At 45.2% G+C, this 18,182-nt stretch overlaps 1 protein-coding gene across 1 annotated transcript in view; it reads right to left on the reverse strand.

Moving 5' to 3' along the window:
• Positions 1–18,182, reverse strand: part of LOC124721224 (tyrosine-protein phosphatase 69D) — a 459,889-nt gene that overhangs the window by 205,472 nt on the left and 236,235 nt on the right. The window contains exon 10 of the mRNA XM_047246080.1: positions 6,513–6,634. Within this exon, the coding sequence (XP_047102036.1) occupies positions 6,513–6,634 (122 nt within the window). The remainder of the gene's footprint in view (positions 1–6,512; positions 6,635–18,182) is intronic.

Genomic DNA, 18,182 nt, shown 5'->3' on the forward strand with positions numbered 1-18,182 from the left:
CAATGTGACTACAATTGACACGTTTTGTCAAGCCACACTACTTCATCGATATTTATACTATGGATGTCCTTTAAAAATCAGCATCCCCATGCAGCTATATCCTCCCTCTCCATCACCAGTTTACGGCCACAGAAATATCCATAGTGAAATCCAAGGTTGTGTAAAACTTTGGACAAGGATGCACGACTGCTTTGAGAAAGTCCTGATTCTTCAAGTGTGACTAGTAACTTCCTGGACATCAGATGTTCCTTCCTGTGATAGTTATCATGAACATGGCAATGAATCGCATCCTCTGCAAATGAATCGACAGTGGTAATCTGCTTATCCAAATGACATTTTTTCCAAGGGGTTATAAGTTTTGATGGTTCTTCAGTTTCCTTTTCTTTGTCAAACATTTCCCTCCCAATCTTCACAACAGTGTTTTTGTTCATATTCAAAGCTGCAGCAGTTCTGCCGATCACTTTGGTAATGGAGAGCAGAGGGTCACTATTAAGGTTTTAATTCTCAAAGTAGGCACGTATCGTGAAAATCATTTCTATTGATTGCCCTCGTATGGCAATTCCCTAGTCAAGAGAATGACAACAAACTTTCCCACTTATAACTTTCAACAAACTTCCCGCTGACATCACTGAGTACCAAACAACAAATAACGGTAACAATGAACAATTATAACAACAAATAACAGTGAAGACTTCTACAACCGTAAAAATGAACACACAAAAAGTCACAGGGCACAACAATCACACAGGACAGCAAGTTGGCTGCAACTGAAGCCCACTGCAGGCAGGAAGTGTTGTGTGGGGTAAAGGTTTGGCAACTTCAGGGATTTGCTGTAGCTGAAGGTAGCGTGGTATTGGCGGAAAATGGGCTGGTCCTGCCACACGGGTTTCCCCCCTACCGCTTATGGCATTGCTGTCAATGCTACAGTAATTTTTGACAGATTATAGATGTGATAAGAGGTGGACCCGATAATGTAAAATGAGGTGGGGAATATTGTGTTGTCATTAGAGAAGCGGTAATAGAAGAGTGGGTCAGTCAGGAGAGCTTAGTGACACTGAACATGAACTTGTCATTGGATATCACCTGAATAACAAAACCACCATTGATGTTTCAGCCTTCCTAAGGCTGTCCAAGTCAACTGTTGGTGATACAATTCTGATGTGGAAACATGCTAGAATATTCCCAGCTAATCCAAGGCCAGGCAGACATCGCATGCTGATTGGCAGGGACTGTCCAGCAATGCGCAGGGTTGTTGCAAAAGAATCACATGAAATCAGCAGAAGAAATCACTCGAGTTCCGAAGTGCCACTAGTCGTTCAGCTAGCACAATGGCTGTGTGTACAGAGTTAGAAAGAATAGAGTACAAGGGTCGAGCAGCTCCTCATAGGCCACACACTTCTGTAGTCAGTGCTAAGTAATGACTGAGGCGGTGTAAAGAGCAACAGCACTGGGCAGTGGATGACTGGAAATGTGTGACGAATCACTCTATCCCTGTAGCAATCTAATGGAAAGGTTTGGGTTTGGGATTTGGGTTTGGGTTTGGTGAATGCCTGAAGAATGTTACCTGCCATCATGTGTAGTGCCAACAGAGAAGTAAAGAGGAGGTGTTACAGTATAGGGGTGTTTTGCATGATTAGGGTGTGGTTCTCTTGTTGCATTTAACAAAACACTAAAAGTAGAAGGATATGAACACATTTTATGGCATTGTGTCCTGCATATACACTGAAGCGCCAAAGAAACTGGTATAGGCATGCGTATTCAAATACAGAAATATGCAAACAGGCAAAATACAGTGCTGCGGTCGGCAACGCCTATACAAGATAGGTGTCTGCTGCAGTTGTTAAATCAGTTACTGCTGCTACATTGGCAGGTTATCAAGATATAAGTGAGTTTGAACGTTGTGTTATATTTGACACACGAGCGATGGGACACATCATCTCTGAGGTAGCCATGAAGTGGAGATATTCCTATCCAACCATTTCATGATTGTACCGTGAATATCAGGAAACTGGTAAAACATCAAGTCTCTGACATCGCTGCAGCCAGAAAAAGATCCTGCAAGGATGGGACCAACGATGACCGAAGAGAATTGCTCAGTGTGACAGAAGTGCAACCCTTCCACAAATTGCTGCAGATGTCAATACTGGGTCACAACAAGTGTCAGAGTGCGAACCATTCAACGAAACCTCATCAATATGGGCTTTCGTATCCAAAGGCATGACATGAAGCTTTATGCCTCGCTTGGGCCCATCAACACCGACCTTGGACTGTTGATGACTGGAAACATGTTGCCTGGTCAGACGAATCTTGTTTTAAATCGTATCGAGCGAATGGACGTGTATGGATGTTGAGACAATCTCATGAATCCATGGACCTTGCATGTCAGCAGGGGACTGTTCAAGCTGGTAGAGGCTCTGTAATGTTGTGGGGCATGTGCATTTGGAGTGATATGGGACCCAGGATACGTCTAGGTACAATTCTGACAGAAGACACATGCGTAAGCATTCTTTCTGATCACCTGCATCCATTCATGTCCATTGTGCATTCCTACGGACTTGGGCAATTCCACAAGGACAGTGCGACACCCCACACATCCAGAATTGCTACAGAGTGGCTCCAGAAGCACTCTTCTGAGTTTAAACACTTTCACTGGCCACCAAACTCCCCAGACATGAACATTATTGAGCATATCTGGGATGCCATGCAACATGCTGCTCAGAAGAGATCTCCACCCCCTTTGTACTCTTACGGATTTATGGACAGCATTGCAGGATTCATGGTGTCATTTCCCTCCAGCACTACTTCAGACATTAGTGGACTCCATGCCATGGCATGTTGTGGCACTTCTGTGTGCTAATTGGGGCCCTACACAATATTAGGTAGAAGTACCAGTTTCTTTGGCTCTTCAGTGTAGTAGAGCAACAGTTTGGAGACAAGGACTGATTTTATGAGCATGACAACGCAACCTGCCATAAAGCAGCATCTGTGAGGCAATGGTTTGTGGATCAATGTTATTATCTTATCTGGTTCAAAAATGGCTCTGAGCACAACGGGACTTAACTTCTCAGGTCATCAGTCCCCTAGAACTCAGAACTACTTAAACCTAACTAACCTAAGGACATCACACACATCCATGCCCGAGGCAGGATTCGAACCTGCGACCGTAGCAGTCGCGTGGTTCCAGACTGAAGCGCCTAGAACCACTCGGCCACTCCAGCCGGCTATCTTATCTGGTTTCAGCTCTTGAGGAGGAATGGGCTGCCATTCCTCCTCCAGATATTCTGATAACTCATTGAAACTATTCCCTGCAGGGTTCAAGTACCATAAAGGTACTACCAATAGCAGCCTCTATTTCCTACATGGCTCCCACACCATGTCTTTATTTAGTTCCGTGTCCCGAATAAGCTAACTCGTATCTTTTCTATTTCTGCTTTGATTATGAGTACATCGTTTGCCATCTTTATTTTCTTAGTTTTTACCTTTTCACTCTTTCATGCAATTAGCTCCATGAAATATGTATGTGTAGTCTTGCACCTTTCTTGTCTTTACATCTGAAGAATAGTGTGCTGCCTTGCATGCTGCGTTGTTTTGATCTTTGGTTCTGAAGCAACTGTCTGAAAAAGTTGAACAGTGGCTGTCACACTATCAAATGTCTGCCCTGTCTTACTTTTATTTTCCTCCCTATGCCTGGTATTTTCTTTGTCTTGTTGTTCTGTATGACCAGTCAGAACTGCATGCAATATTGCCTAGTGAGTGAGTTAGTGTTTCACTCTAGTATTTTTGCATTAGTAATCTTTGTGGTAAACTGCACCTTCTCTCATTGATGTACACTATGTAATATTTCTGGCTTTACAGCCATCATATTCGGATACAAGAAGCTCTTCTTACAGCAGCTGAGAAGGCAGTAGTAGGAAGGCGACAATGTGGTGTGAGGTACCGATAACAGATGGTTTGTTCAGTACGGTCGTGAGAAAGACCACCTAAATTATGGTCCTCCTCCGCAATTGGCTGGTGAACTTTGAAGTAGCACACCAAAATGATAAACTTCTGTTATTAATATCAGAAAAACTAAACAGAGAATTTACTTGGTTTTTCATATAAAAGCATCTCTCACTAGCAGGCTATCATTCTGTTATCTCAAAAGTATTAATTACAAGTAGAATAATAAACAACAGCTAAACAAAAGGCAGACAAATCACTTTAGAGATCTTTGGATTGTGCCTGAAGCAGTTTGATAGCAATTACCCAAAAAAGCAGTACATTACTCTCTCTCTCTCTCTCTCTCTCTCTCTCTCTCTCTCTCTCTCTCTCCCCTTTTTTTTCTGAAAGTGTAAAAATGTAAAAAAAAATGCAGTAAATGAAACAGACAAAAAGTAAAACAAATGTTTCAAAAATGAGGCAGACAGGAAGTGCCAAATGGCTAAGTAAGGATGACTAGAGGACAAATGTAAGAATGTAGAAGCATATATCACTAGGCGTAAGGTAGGTACTGCCTGCAGGAAAATTAAAGAGATCTTTGGAGAAAGGACAACCATTTGCATGAATACAAAGAGCTCAGATTGAAATCCAGTCCTTAGCAAGGAAGGGAAGATAAAAAGATGGAAGGCGTATACTGAGAGTCTATACAAGAGCGATATACTCGAGGACAATATTATGAAAATGGAAGAGGACGTAGTTGAAGATGAAATGGGAGATATGATACTGCGTGAACAATTTTACAGAGCACTGAAAGACCTAAGTCAAAACAAAGCCCCGGGAGTAGACAATATTCCATTAGAACTACTGGTAGCCTTGGGACAGCCAGCCGTGACAAAATTCTTCCAGCTGGTGGCAAGATGTGTGAGACAGGCAAAATAGCTTCAGACTTCAAAAAGAATATAATAATTCCAACCTCAAAGAAAGCAGGTGTTGACAGGTGTGAAAATTACCAAACCATCAATTTCATAAGTTATGGTTGCAAAATACTAACACGAATTCTTTTACAAACGAATGGAAAAACTGGTAGAAGCTGACCTCAGGGAAGATCAGTTTAGATTCCGCAGAAATGTTGGAACACGTGAGGCAATACTGACCCCGACTTACCTTAGAAGATAGGTTAAGGACAGCAAACCTACGTTACTAGCATTTGTAGACTTAGAGAAAGCCTTTGACAATGTTTACAGGAAGATGGCAGGTTAAAATACAGGGAGCGAAATGCTATTTACAATTTGTACAGAAAGCAGATGGCTGTCAGAGTCGAGGGGCATGAAAGGGAAGCAGTGGTTGCAAAGGGAGTGAGACAGGGTTATAGCCTATCCCAGATGTTACTCAGCCGGTATATTGAGCAAGCAGTAAAGGAAACAAAAGAAAAATTTGGAGTAGGAATTAAAATCCATGGAGAAGAAATAAAAACTGAGTTTGCCGATGACACTGTAATTCTGTCAGAGTCAGCAAAGGACCTGGAAGAGCAGCTGAATGGAATGGACAGTGTCTTGAAAGGAGGATATAAGATGAACATCAACAAAAGCAAAACTAGGATAATGGAATGTATTAGTATTAAATTAAGTGATGCTGAGGGAATTAGATTATGAAATGAGAAACTTAAAAGTAGTAAATGAGTTTTGCTAATTGAGGAGCAAAATAACTGACGATGGGCAGAATAGAGTGAATATAAAATGTAGACTGGCTATGGCGAGGAAAGTGCTTCTGAAGAAGAGAAATTTGTTAAAAATCGGGTATAGATTTAACTGTCAGGAAGTCTTTCCAGAAAGTACTTGTATGGAATGTAGCCACGTGTGGAAGTGAGTGGCGATCAGACATGGTCAACTGGAACCTAGACAAACAGGTGTGCCTGCCCCAACATTCCCAAGCAGCACAACATTGGGCCCCTGTCATACCCAAATGCCCCACAAATCTGGATATTGCAAGATTTGATCAGCTGGCCAATGTCGCCTATTTTCGAACTCTCACAGGTGCAGATATGGTCTGTGTAACTGCTGCTGTAAGCCACCGTACAGTACACTGTGTTTGAACGACATTACTGAGGCACTTGTTGAAGCTACTCTTCGTCACTCAGAGTTAGTGGTAATAATAATATGACAGTGGTCTATTGCTAAGCATATCCTAGTGTTACATATGCACAACATTTCCTCTAGGGAACTTACTAACAACTACTGATATGACAGGCTAGAAGTTTAATTTCATGTAACTTATTTGTTGTCTCAGACAAATTTTGATTTTGCATATAGTGGACAACTTATTATTTAAATAATATTTCCCATTTATGAAGCCAATACAGAGTGCATATGAACATACACCTAAAACACTGAACACCTCCCCCCTCCTCCCCCCCCCACCACCACCAACAAGAAGGCAAACACACACACACACTCACTCTCTCTTGCTCCTTAGAAATCTGCATAGGCTACATTCAGTGTTTTAAGAATGACATATGTATTACATTCAACTAAAATACTGATTAAGCAAACCTCTTTTAATTTAGATTTACTGAAAATATTTTCTTAAATACTTACATTATAGTAGCTTATTTTCCCATTTGGATTTTGTGGTGAAGCCCAGCTGACTGATATAACACTTCCACCTTGTATACCACTGTTTTGACATGTCACTGTCACGTTCGCTGGTGGACCAGAAACTGCATGAAGAGAAAACAATTACACTTATAGGATAAACAGCATAGTGATACTAACTGTTAGTCTATGAAAATGTAACAATGTCCATTAACAAAATATATTTGGTTGGGTGCAGCCAATTAATGAACACTGTTTAAATTCTCAATTAACATAATTTTTAAATTATGAAAGACAGCAGCACTGCTGTAATATTCTTAGCAACTGTTGTTTCATGTCACAACAATTACTTTCACACCAAGTTGATCTATTTTACATTGCTGTGTCTTGTTGACACCAAATAACTCCAGACTATTACTAAATAGCTGTACACCCCCCCCCCCCCCCCCCCAATACACACACACAAAATATTAAGAAAGGAGACTTGGCTGAAAGCCAAAGAAGAATGGAGGCAAATTTCTGCAACAAGTAGAATGTAAATAGATGAGACATATTAGGATTCCAATTGAAGTGGAGTGTTTACAGTTGCTGCTGTTGTTGTAGTCTTCAGCCCAGAGACTGGTTTGATGTAGCTCTCCATGCTACTCTGTCCTGTGCAAGCTTCTTCATCTCTAAGTAACTACTCCAACCTACATCCTTCTGAATCTGCTTAGTGTATTCATCTCTTGGCCTTCCTCTACAATGCTGCCCTCTGATTCTAAACTGGTGATCCCTTGATGCCTCAGAACATATCCTACCAGTCCTTCTAGTCAAGTTGTGCCACAAATTCCTTTACTCCCCAATTATATTCAGTACCTCCTCATTAGTTACATGATCTACCCATCTAATCTTCAGCATTATTCTGTAGCACCACATTTCGAAAGCTTCTATTCTCTCCTTGTCCAAACTATTTATCGTCCATGTTTCACTCCCATACATGGCTACACTCCATACAAATACTTTCAGAAAAGACTTCCCGACACTTAAATCTATACTCGATGTTAACAAATTTTTCTTCTTCAAAAACGCTTTCCTTGCCATTGCCAGTCTACATTTTATATCCTCTCTACTTCGACCATCATCAGTTATTTTGCTTATCAAACAGCAAAACTCATCTACTGCAGTAAGTGTCTCATTTGCTAATGTAATTCCCTCAGCATCACCTGATTTAATTCGACTACATTCCATTATCCTCGTTTCGCTTTGTTAATGCTTATCTTATATCCTCCATTCCGTTCAACTGCTCTTCCAGGTCCTTTGCTGTCTGTGACAGAATTGCCATGTCATCAGCAAACCTCAAAGTTTTAATTTCTTCTCCATGGATTTTAATTCCTACTCCAAATTTTTCTTTTGTTTCCTTTACTGCTTGCTCAATATACTGGCTGAATAACATCTGGGATAGGCTTCAACCCTGTCTCACTCCCTTCCCAACCACTGCTTCCTTTTCATGCTCCTCGACTTCTGTAATTGTCATCTGGTTTCTGTACAAATTGTAAATAGCCTTTCACTCCCTGTATTTGACACCAGCCACCTTCAGAATCTGAAAGACAGTATTCCAGTCAACATTGTGAAAAGCTTTCTCTAAGTCTACAAATGCTAGAAATGTAGGTTTGCCTTTTCTTAATCTATCTTCTAAGATAAGATGTATGGTCAGTATTGCCTCACGTGTTCCAACATTTCCATGGAATCCAAACTGATCTTCCCCGAGGTTGGCATCAACCAGTTTTCCTTTCATCTGTAAAGAATTGTATTAGTATTTTGCAGCTGTGGCTTACCAAACTGACAGTTCAGTAATTTTCACACCTGTCAATACGTGCTGTCTTTGGGATTGGAATTATTGTATTCTTCTTGAAGTCTGAGGGTATTTCGTCTGTCTCATACATCTTGCTCACCAGATGGTAGAGTTTTGTCAGGACTGGCTCTCCCAAGGCTGTCATTAGTTCTAATGGTATGTTGTCTACTCCCGGGGCCTTGTTTCGACTCAGGTCTTTCAGTGCTCTGTCAAACTCTTCACGCAGTATCTTATCTCCCATTTCGTCTTCATCTACATCCTCTTCCATTTCCATAATATTGTCCCCAAGTACATCGCCCTTGTATAAACCCTCTATATACTCCTTTCACCTTCCTGCCTTCCCTTCTTTGCTTTGAACTGGGTTGCCATCTGAGCTCTTGATATTCATACAAGTGGTTCTCTTCTCTCCAAAGGTCTCTTTAATTTTTCTGTAGGCAGTATCTATCTTACCCCTAGTGAGACAAGCCTCTACATCCTTACATTTGTCCTCTAGCCATCCATGCTTAGCCATTTTGCACTTCCTGTCGATCTTATTTTTGAGACGTTTGTATTCCTTTTTGCCTGCTTCATTTACTGCATTTTTATATTTTCTCCTTTCATCAATTAAATTCAATATCTCTTCTGTTACCCAAGGATTTCTACTAGTCCTCATCTTTTTACCTACTTGATCCTACAAAATGAATTCAGCAGAAATCTAGTATTATACCTTAGCACTATTAAGTCACTTTATCTGCTATACATGATCTTGGAAAATTATGCATATCTTATCAGCTGTGATGGTTGACAGTCTTGGAATGTAACACTGCACACATTGTCAGACAACTGCCGTCAACAACTAGTCTGATAGAACAAATATTTAAATAATATTTTGCACCTTCTACCTTACAAACTTCCATTTTTTCAAGTGTGTCATCAATATAGGCAATTAGCAACCATCATGCTGTAACAGGGACGATTGTCATCAAAGGCAAAAATGCTATAAAACGGTAGGGGAGTACTTGTGTTTGGTCAAATAGGTATCAAGTTAGTAACAAATTACTTAAATAATGAGTTGAGAACTTTTAGTTCAAATCCAACAAATGTAAAACCAATGGAAAATCCAGGATGTAATGCCAATACTGTGAAAAGGATGGATTGCTACTCACCAAATAGTGGAGATGTTGAGTCACAGACATGCACAGCGAAAAGACTATTAAACAAGTAAGCTTTTGGCCAGAAGGCTTCCTCCTGAATTAGGCAACATACACACATATTCATGTAAATGCAGGTCACACACACATGACCACTGTCTCTGGCTGCCAAGGCCATACTGTGAGCAACTCAGCAACTCTGGGTGGTGGGGGTAAGGAGGAGGCCGGGGCAGAGAGAGCACGGTATACCTGGGTGACAGTGAAGTGCTGCTTGTGAGAGCAAACAGAGACAAGATGGAGAAAGGGTAGGTCAGCTAGGAGCACTTGGGAGGTTACACAAGTAGCAGAGGGGAGGGAGAGGGGGGAGTGGGGGGGGGGGGGGGGAGTGGATAAGTAAAAAGACTGTGGATGCACTGGCAGAATATAGGGCTGTGTTGTGCTGGAATGGGAACAGAGACGAAGATAGGTGGGTGAAGGACAATGACTAACGAAGATTGTGGCCAGGATGATGATGATAGCTTTGTGGGGTACTCAACTGCGCGGTCATCAGCACCTGTACAAATTCCCAATCTTTGCTCAGTCCAATCTCGTCACTTTCATGAATGATGATGAAATTATAAGGACAACACAAACACCCAGTCATCTTGAGGCAGGTGAAAATCTCTGACCCCATCAGGAATTGAACCCGGGACCCCGTGCTCTGGAAGCGATAATGCGACCATGAGCTGCGGACTTGAGGCCAGGAGGGTTAAGGGAACATAGGATATATTGCACCACGAATTCCCACCTGTGCAATTCAGAAAAGCTGGAGTTGGTAGGAAAGATCCACACAGGCTGTGAAGCAGTCATTAAAATGAAGAATGTAGTGTTGCGCAGTGTGCTCAGCAACTGGGTGGTCTAGCTGTTTCTTGGCCACAGTTTGTCGGTGGCCATTCATGTGGACAGACAGCTTGTTGACTGTCATGGCCACGTAGAATGTAGAATACTGGTTGCAGCTTCGCTTGCAAATCATATGACTGGTCTCAGAGGTAGCCCTGCCATTGATAGGAGAGATGATGTCTGTGAGCGGAGTGGAGTAGTAGGTGGTGGTGGTGGTGGTGGTGGTGGTGGTGGGACGGATCTTGCAGCTACGTCTATTAGAGGGATATATGCCATGAGCAAGGGGTTGGGATTACGAGTTGTGTAGGGATGAGTGAGTATATCTGTACGTTCGGTGGGCAGCAGAATACCGCTATGGGAGAGGTGGGAAGGATAGTGGAAAGGACATTTCTCATTCAAGGGCAAGATGAGAGGTAGTGGAAACCATGGCGGGGAATATGATTCAGTTGTTCCAGTCCTGGATGGTACTGAGTCACAAGGGGACCGCTGCTCTGTGTCTGGACAGTGGGACACTGGGACGTGGTGGGTGACTGGAGAGATCTGTTTCTGCACAAGGTTGGGAGGATAATTACGGAGTGTGAAGGCCTCAGTGAGACCCTTGGTATACTTCAAGATGGACTGCTCATCACTACAGATGTTACACTGTGTGGAAGGGACTTCTTGGTATGGAATGGGTGGTAGCTGTCGAAGTGGATGTATTTCTGGTGGCTGGTAGATTTGATATGGACAGAGGTACAAATGAAACTGTCTTTGAGGTGGAGGTCAACATCAAGGAAGGTGGCTTGTTCAGTTGAGGAAGACTAGGGAAAGCGAATGAGGAAGGTGGTGCAGAGGTTCTCGAGGAATTTGTGGCGAAGATGTCATCAATGAATCTGAACCGGATGAGAGGTTTGGGACTCTGGGTGGTTAGGAAGGACTCCTCTAGATGGCCCATGAATAGATTGTCACAGGATGGTGCCACACAGGTGCCCACTGCCATACCCCTTCAAACGGGGAGTAATTGTGGGTGGGAATGTAGTTGGTCATGGTGACCAGGAAGGAAGATGTGGGTTTGGAATCTGTCGGGTGGCGGGAAAACTACTGATCAATAGTGGCTAGTCCACAGATAGTAGGGATGCTTGCACAAAGGGAGGTGGCATCATCAGTGACAAGCAGGGCACAGTGTGGTAAAGGAACAGCTGTGGGGGGTCACTGGACGAAATGGTTGGTATCTTTTACATAGGTGGGTAGGTTGTGGGTAAGTAGGCTGAAAGTGTTTGTCTACAAGAGCAGAGTGTCTCTCAGTGGGGGCACAGTAGCTGGCCACAATGAAGTGTCCTGGGTGGTTGGGTTTATGGATTTAAAAAGGTTGTAGAAGGTAGGAGTGTGGGTAGGGGTAGGGGTAGGGGTAGGGGTGAGGGGGGGGAGGGAGAGGGAGGGAGAGAGAGAGAGAGAGAGAGAGAGAGAGAGAGAGAGAGAGAGAGAGAGAGAGAGAGAGAGATTCTGGGATGGTTGAAAGGTTTAACAGAGAGGGAAAGGGACCAAACTACGAGGTCATCAGTCCCTTGTTCCTAATAAAACAATGCCACAAGTGTGAGAATAAAATAGATGAGACATATAACACAAAATGGAAAGAAAGGAACAACCACAAGAATGAAGGAAAGGCAACAAACACAGAAAGGAACAACAGAGGACAAGAGAACAACAGAGAGATGCAAGAAACAGTTACAAGAGAGTAAAACAAGTAAGCAGATTACAGTGGCTGGCCGACCACGAAAATAAAAAGGAAAAGCCAGCAACCCTGCAACATATGAAAACCTCTACCCCAAAAGCACTAGGGTGGAGGACACAGTGGGACAAAGGACATGCACTAAAACTCAGATAGAATGATAAAAACCACCCTCACAGATGAAACGCAAAACCAAATCAGCCAATGAGGTGTCGTCTGCTAAAATCAATGATAAAAAGTCTGGCAACCGAAGAAGTCACAGGGCAGCCAAAGAAGGACATAGCATAAGAATATGGGCCACTGTCAACCGGGTGCTGTACCTACACTGAGGTGGATCTTCACGGAGCAGGAGGTAGCTGTGGGTCGCCCATGCATAGCCAATGCGGAGCCTGCAGAGAATCACAGTGTCCCCTCAACACGCCCTCATCGAGGACTTCCACACATTCATGGTCCCCTTAATGGTTCGAAGTTTGTTGTGCATACTGAGATTTTGCCATTCCATCTCCCAAAGCTGAAAAACCTTGTGGCGAAATAACGAATGCAAGTCAGTTGTGGGGATGCCCATCTCCAGAAGTGGTTTCCTTGTAGCCTGTTTGGCCAGCCTGTCAGCAATTTCATTTCCTGGCATTCCGATGTGACCAGGGGTGTAGATGAACACCACTGAACTACTGGACCGTTCCAGGGCATAGATGGACTCCTGGATGGACACTACCCAAGGATGACCAGGGTAGCACTGGTCGATAGTTTTCAGGCTGCTCAAGGAGTCAGTACATAAAAGAAAAGACTCTCCAGGGCGTGAACGGAGATACTGAAGTGCACGAGAAATGGCCACCAGCTCTGCAGTGAATACATTGCAGCCATCAGGTAAGGAATGCTGTTCAATATGGCTGCAGTGAATGTAGGCAAAGCCAATGCGACCATCAGCCATCGAGCTATCAGTGTAAACCACTTCAGAGCCCTGGAACATGTCAAGAATCAAGAGGAAGTGACAGCAGAGAGCCCCAGGGTTAATAGAGTCCTTAGAGCCATGTGAAAGGTCCAGACGAAGCTGCGGCCGAGGCATACACCATGGAGGCATACATGAATGGACTGCAAGTAGAGGTGGTAAAGGGAAGGACTCCAGTTTGGAGAGAAGGGACAGCACGCGAACCACAATCGTTAGCCCCGACCTGCGCCGTCGATGCGGGAGATAGACTACCGCGGGTGGGAAAAGGAGACAGTAATTCAGATGCTCAGGGGAATTACCAATGTGTGCTGCGTAATTGATGAGTAGCTGTGCACGACTGATCTGCAATGGAGGGACCCCAACCTCCACCAGTATGCTGGTCACTGGACTCGACCTAAAAGCTCCTGTTGCTAGTCGAACCCCGCAGTGGTGAACAGGGTCGAGTAAATGCAATGCTGAGGGCACTGCCAAACCATAAACCACATTCCCATAGTCAATTTGGGATTGGACAAGGGATCTGTAGAGCCACAGCAGTGTAGAGCGATCTGCACCCCAATTGGTGTTGCTCAGGCAACGGAGGGCATTGAGGTGCTGCCAACACTTCTTCTTAAGCTGATAAAGATGAGGGAGCCAAGTCAATCGAGCATCGAAAACCAGTCCTAGAAATCAATATGTCTCCACTACAGTAGGTGGATCGTCATTAAGGTACAGTGCTGATAGCGTATGAATAGTACGAAGCCGACAGAATCGCACGACACACGACTTTGCAGCTGAAAACTGGACGCCATGTGCTAGAGCCCATGACTGCAACTTGTGGATGGCTCCTTGTAGGTGCCGCTCAGCAAAATCAGTACTGGAGCAACAGTACAAGATACAGAAGTCGCCTGCATACAGAGAAGGTGAGATGGAGGGCCCGACAGCTGCAGCTAATGTCCACTACAAATAGAGAGACACTTAAAACAAGGCCCTGCGGGACTCCATTCTCCTGGATATGGGTGGAACTATGGGAGGAACCAACTTGGACATGAAAAGTATGGAGTGACAGGAAGTTTCAGATAAAAATCGGGAGCAGGCCCCAGAGACGCCACTCGTACAATGTGGCAAGGATATGATGTCACCAGGTCATGTCGTATGCTTTACGGAAGTCAAAAAAGACGGCAACCAGGTGTTGCCATCTGGAAAAGGCTCTTCGGATGGCAGAGTCAATGGACACAAGATTATCAGTGACAGAGCAACCCTGGCGGAAGCTGCCCTGACACGGAGCCAGCAGGCCACGTGACTCCAGGACCCAATCCAACCGCCGAGATACCATATGTTCCAGCAGCTTACAAAGAAAGTTGGTGAGGCTGATGGGCCAGTACTTATCCACATCAAGTGGGTTTTGACCGGGTTTGAGCACCTGAATGATTGTGCTCTCCCGCCATTGCAATGGGAAGATGCCATAGCAACAGATCCAGTTGAAGATGACGAGGAGATGTCGTTTGTAGTCAGATGAGAGATGTTTATTCATCTGGCAGTGGATCCGATCGGGCCCAGGAGCTGTGTCGGGGCAATATGCAAGGGCACTGAGGAGCTCCCACTCTGTAAATGGGGCATTATAAAATTCACTGTAGCATGTAGTGAATGAGAGGACGTTCCCTTCCAGCTGCCGTTTGAGTGTGCGCAAGGCTGGGGGGTAATTCTCCAACACAGATGCTCGAGCAAAGTGATGGCAATCGCGTTTGTGTCAGTAGATAACATGCCATTTATGCTAACACCGGGGACACCTGCTGGGGCCTGGTACCTAATGGCGTTTGATCTTTGCCCAGACTTGGAAGGTGACGTATGGCACACAATGGTCAAGACATACCTCTCCCAACGCTCCTGCTTCCGTCGTTTGATAAGTTGGCGAACACGGGCACCGAGCCATTTAAAGGCTAGAGGTGCTCCAGGGAAGGGTGCCGCTTATGCCGCTGTAGAGCTCACCATCACTCCTTAAGTGCTTCAGCGACTTCCGGCGACCACCAAGCGACTGTCTTACGCCTCGGGCACCCTAAAGAGTGAGGGATTGCCTTTTCTGCCACAGAAACAATTGTTGTAGTCACCTGCTAAACCATCACATCAATGTTACCGTGTGGGGTAGATTCAACAGTGACAGCAGAGGTGAAAGTTTCCCAGTCCACCTTGTTTAAAGCCCATCTGGGCAGGCGTCTATGGGCCTGACACTGGGGCAGTGACAGGAAGACAGGGAAGTGGTCACTACCACACAGATCATCGTGTGCTCTCCAGTGGATAGATGGGAGAAGTCCTGGGCTGCAAACTGATAAATCAATGGCTGAGTAATTACCATGAGACACATGGAAATATGTGGCGGCCCCAGTGTTTAAGAGACAGAGGTCGAACTCAGACAGTAAAGTTTTGACATCTCTGCCTCGGTCAGTAAGTAAAGTGCCACCCCACAAGGAGTTACGGGCATTAAAACCTCCCAAAAGTAGGAAAGGTTTAGTGAGTTGATCAATCAGTGCAGCTAATACATTCAGGAGTACTGCACCATCTGGAGGAAGATATTCATTGCATACAGTTATTTCCTGCGTCGTCCTTATTCCGACAGCCACAGCTTCAAGAGGGGTTTGAAGGGGACAGGTTTATTACAGACCAAGTTTAGGACATAAACGCAAACTCCACCTGACACAAAAAACTGCTGCAATTCCACTGGACAATGACATCGTGAGACTGGGAAGGCATGGAACATTCAATGAGGTAATTTGTGCCTCAGAATCACCTGCTGCCACCGACTTATTGCCTGAGCAGTCTATATCCATTGTGTCTGAGGGTCTGGCAAGATCTAGGTTCACAGCGGACACCAAAATCTCCACCCCATCCTCAGACGCAGAGCTTGTAGTTAGCAGTGGTATGGGTGCCACTGAAATTTCCTTTGTCTTAGGGTTTTCTTTTTGGATTTCTCTCACTGCTCCTTGGGTCTCCCTGGCTGGGAGGACTTCACTGGCTCAGTCTCCGGGACAGAGGATGAGTGTGAAGCCCTACGACCAGCTGCTTTTGGGCTCTTCAGCCCCTGGCGGGTGTCTTTCTCACTAGCGGAAATCTGGGAAGGGAGTGACTCAAGGGAATCCTTCCTAGCGAGAGAAGCTGAAGAAGACTTACACTTCTCTGGCTTAGAAGTGGGGATGGACATCCCCAATGGTTGGGGGTGTGTTGCTCCTGACGTAGGTGGTGCAGGAGTAACAGGGAGGGAAATGCGCCCCACCATCAAGGGGGCAGGTGTAGTCTTCCGACTGTGAGAGGTGACTTGGGTTGGCGGAGCTGATGGTGCCAGAACTGCTGTAGGAGTGGCGTAAGACAATGTCATACGCACAGGATGCAGGGGTTCAAATTCTCTCTTAGCCTCAGTGTAGGTCAGTTGGTCCAGCGTCTTGTACTCCATGATTTTCCTTTCTTTCTAGAGAATCCTGCAGCGAGCAAGGCAAATGGTGCTCTCCGTAGTTGACACAGATGGGAGGTGGGGCAGATGGAGTATTGGTATGTGATGGGCGTCCACAATCTCGACATGTGATGCTGGAAGATATATGGCCAAACCTCCAGCACTTTAAGCATTGCAATGAGGGAGGGATTTAGGGCTTTACAACACAGTGGTAGACCATCACCTTGATCTTCTTGGCAACGTATCACCCTCAAAGGCCAAGATGAAGGCAACAGTGGCAACCTGATTATCCCTCAGACCCCGATGGACACACCGGACAAAATGTACACCTTGCCCCTCTAAATTGGCGTGCAGCTCATTGTCGGACTGCAAAAGAAGGTCCCTGCAAAATATGATACCCTGGACCATATTTAAGCTCTTATGGGGTGTGATGGTTACAGAAACATCCCCCAGCTTGTCACAAGCGAGTAACGCCCATGACAGGACAGAGGATGCTGTTTTGACCAAGACTGACCCAGATCTAATTTTGGACAAGCCCTCCACCTCCTCAAACTTGCCCTCTAAATACTCAACAAAAAACTCAGGCTTCATCATCATGAAAGAGTCCCCATCAGCTCTTGAACATACAAGGTACCGGGGCGAAGAAGATCCGCTGCCATTCTTAGCCTGGCGTTCCTCCCGTGGTGTGGCCAGGGAGGGGAACGATTTGGGGGTCGTACTTCTGTGCGCTGAATTGAGCTCATCATGCTTATAGACTGCTGGTGATTCACCACCAGCAAGAGATGATGGACTACGTTTCATCACGTGTCATCTGCCCTGATGCCACCCACTCCAACCAGGGGTCCTCCCCATGGGCTCCACCCAGCCGCAGCAAGGGCCACCTGGCAGGATGGCCATTGCCGCGAGTACCAATGCCCCAGGGGGCTGGGCATCTACCCCTGTGCATACGTGCGGAATTAACGGCGCAGGCATCAGCAGAGCGAACCCTGTGTGGTCAGGGGGCTACAACCAACAGGGTACGTGGCAGCCCCACCACAACGGACTGGCTACCGTGCTGGGTATCAGGTGCTAAGAAGTCTATGGTCATCGTCTACGCACAAAGCGACACTGCATAGTGCATGGTGAAAAACGCACCCAGGAAGGTGTCCTCGTCCAGGAGATGGAGAATGGGAAGGACTGCAATGCAACGACGAGAAAGTTGGCTAAAGATCTCAAAGCACGATGGACACGATGCACCATGTAGGGCGCCCTTCCCTAATTGGCTCGCTCTTAGGGAAAATTTTGAAGAATGGAGGTGAAACCCTACAGGAGACCATCACATGAAGGCCAAAACGTGTGAAACTCCTTTTAGTCGCCTCTTACGACAGGCAGGAATACCTCAAGCTTATTCTAACCCCCAGACCCGCAACGGGTTTCTTGGATGGGGCTAAGGATCTAAGGAGAGAATGGAGATCCGGACAGCTGGCGGAGTCCTTCTGCCAGGTAACCCTTGTGGTTCAAAACAACAATGGTGGAGCCTTTGTCAACAGGTACGATTATAAGGACTTTGGAAAGGGCTGATACTTCCATGGGGCTAAGGCTTTTGGAGGAAAGGTTCACAATTGTATTTCGGGTCTGTTTAGGTTCTAGATTCTGTATGGTGGTGGGAGGGAAATTTTGAGGGTAGGGTGTATATGTAGCAGGTCTGCAAGGCAGGGTTTCTCAGCTATGAGGGGATGTGGAGGAGATTTGGAAGCTGTTGTAGAGGTGGTGGCTACTGGT

This window comes from Schistocerca piceifrons, chromosome X, assembly GCF_021461385.2.
Source record: "Schistocerca piceifrons isolate TAMUIC-IGC-003096 chromosome X, iqSchPice1.1, whole genome shotgun sequence".
Lineage (NCBI taxonomy): Eukaryota > Metazoa > Arthropoda > Insecta > Orthoptera > Acrididae > Schistocerca > Schistocerca piceifrons.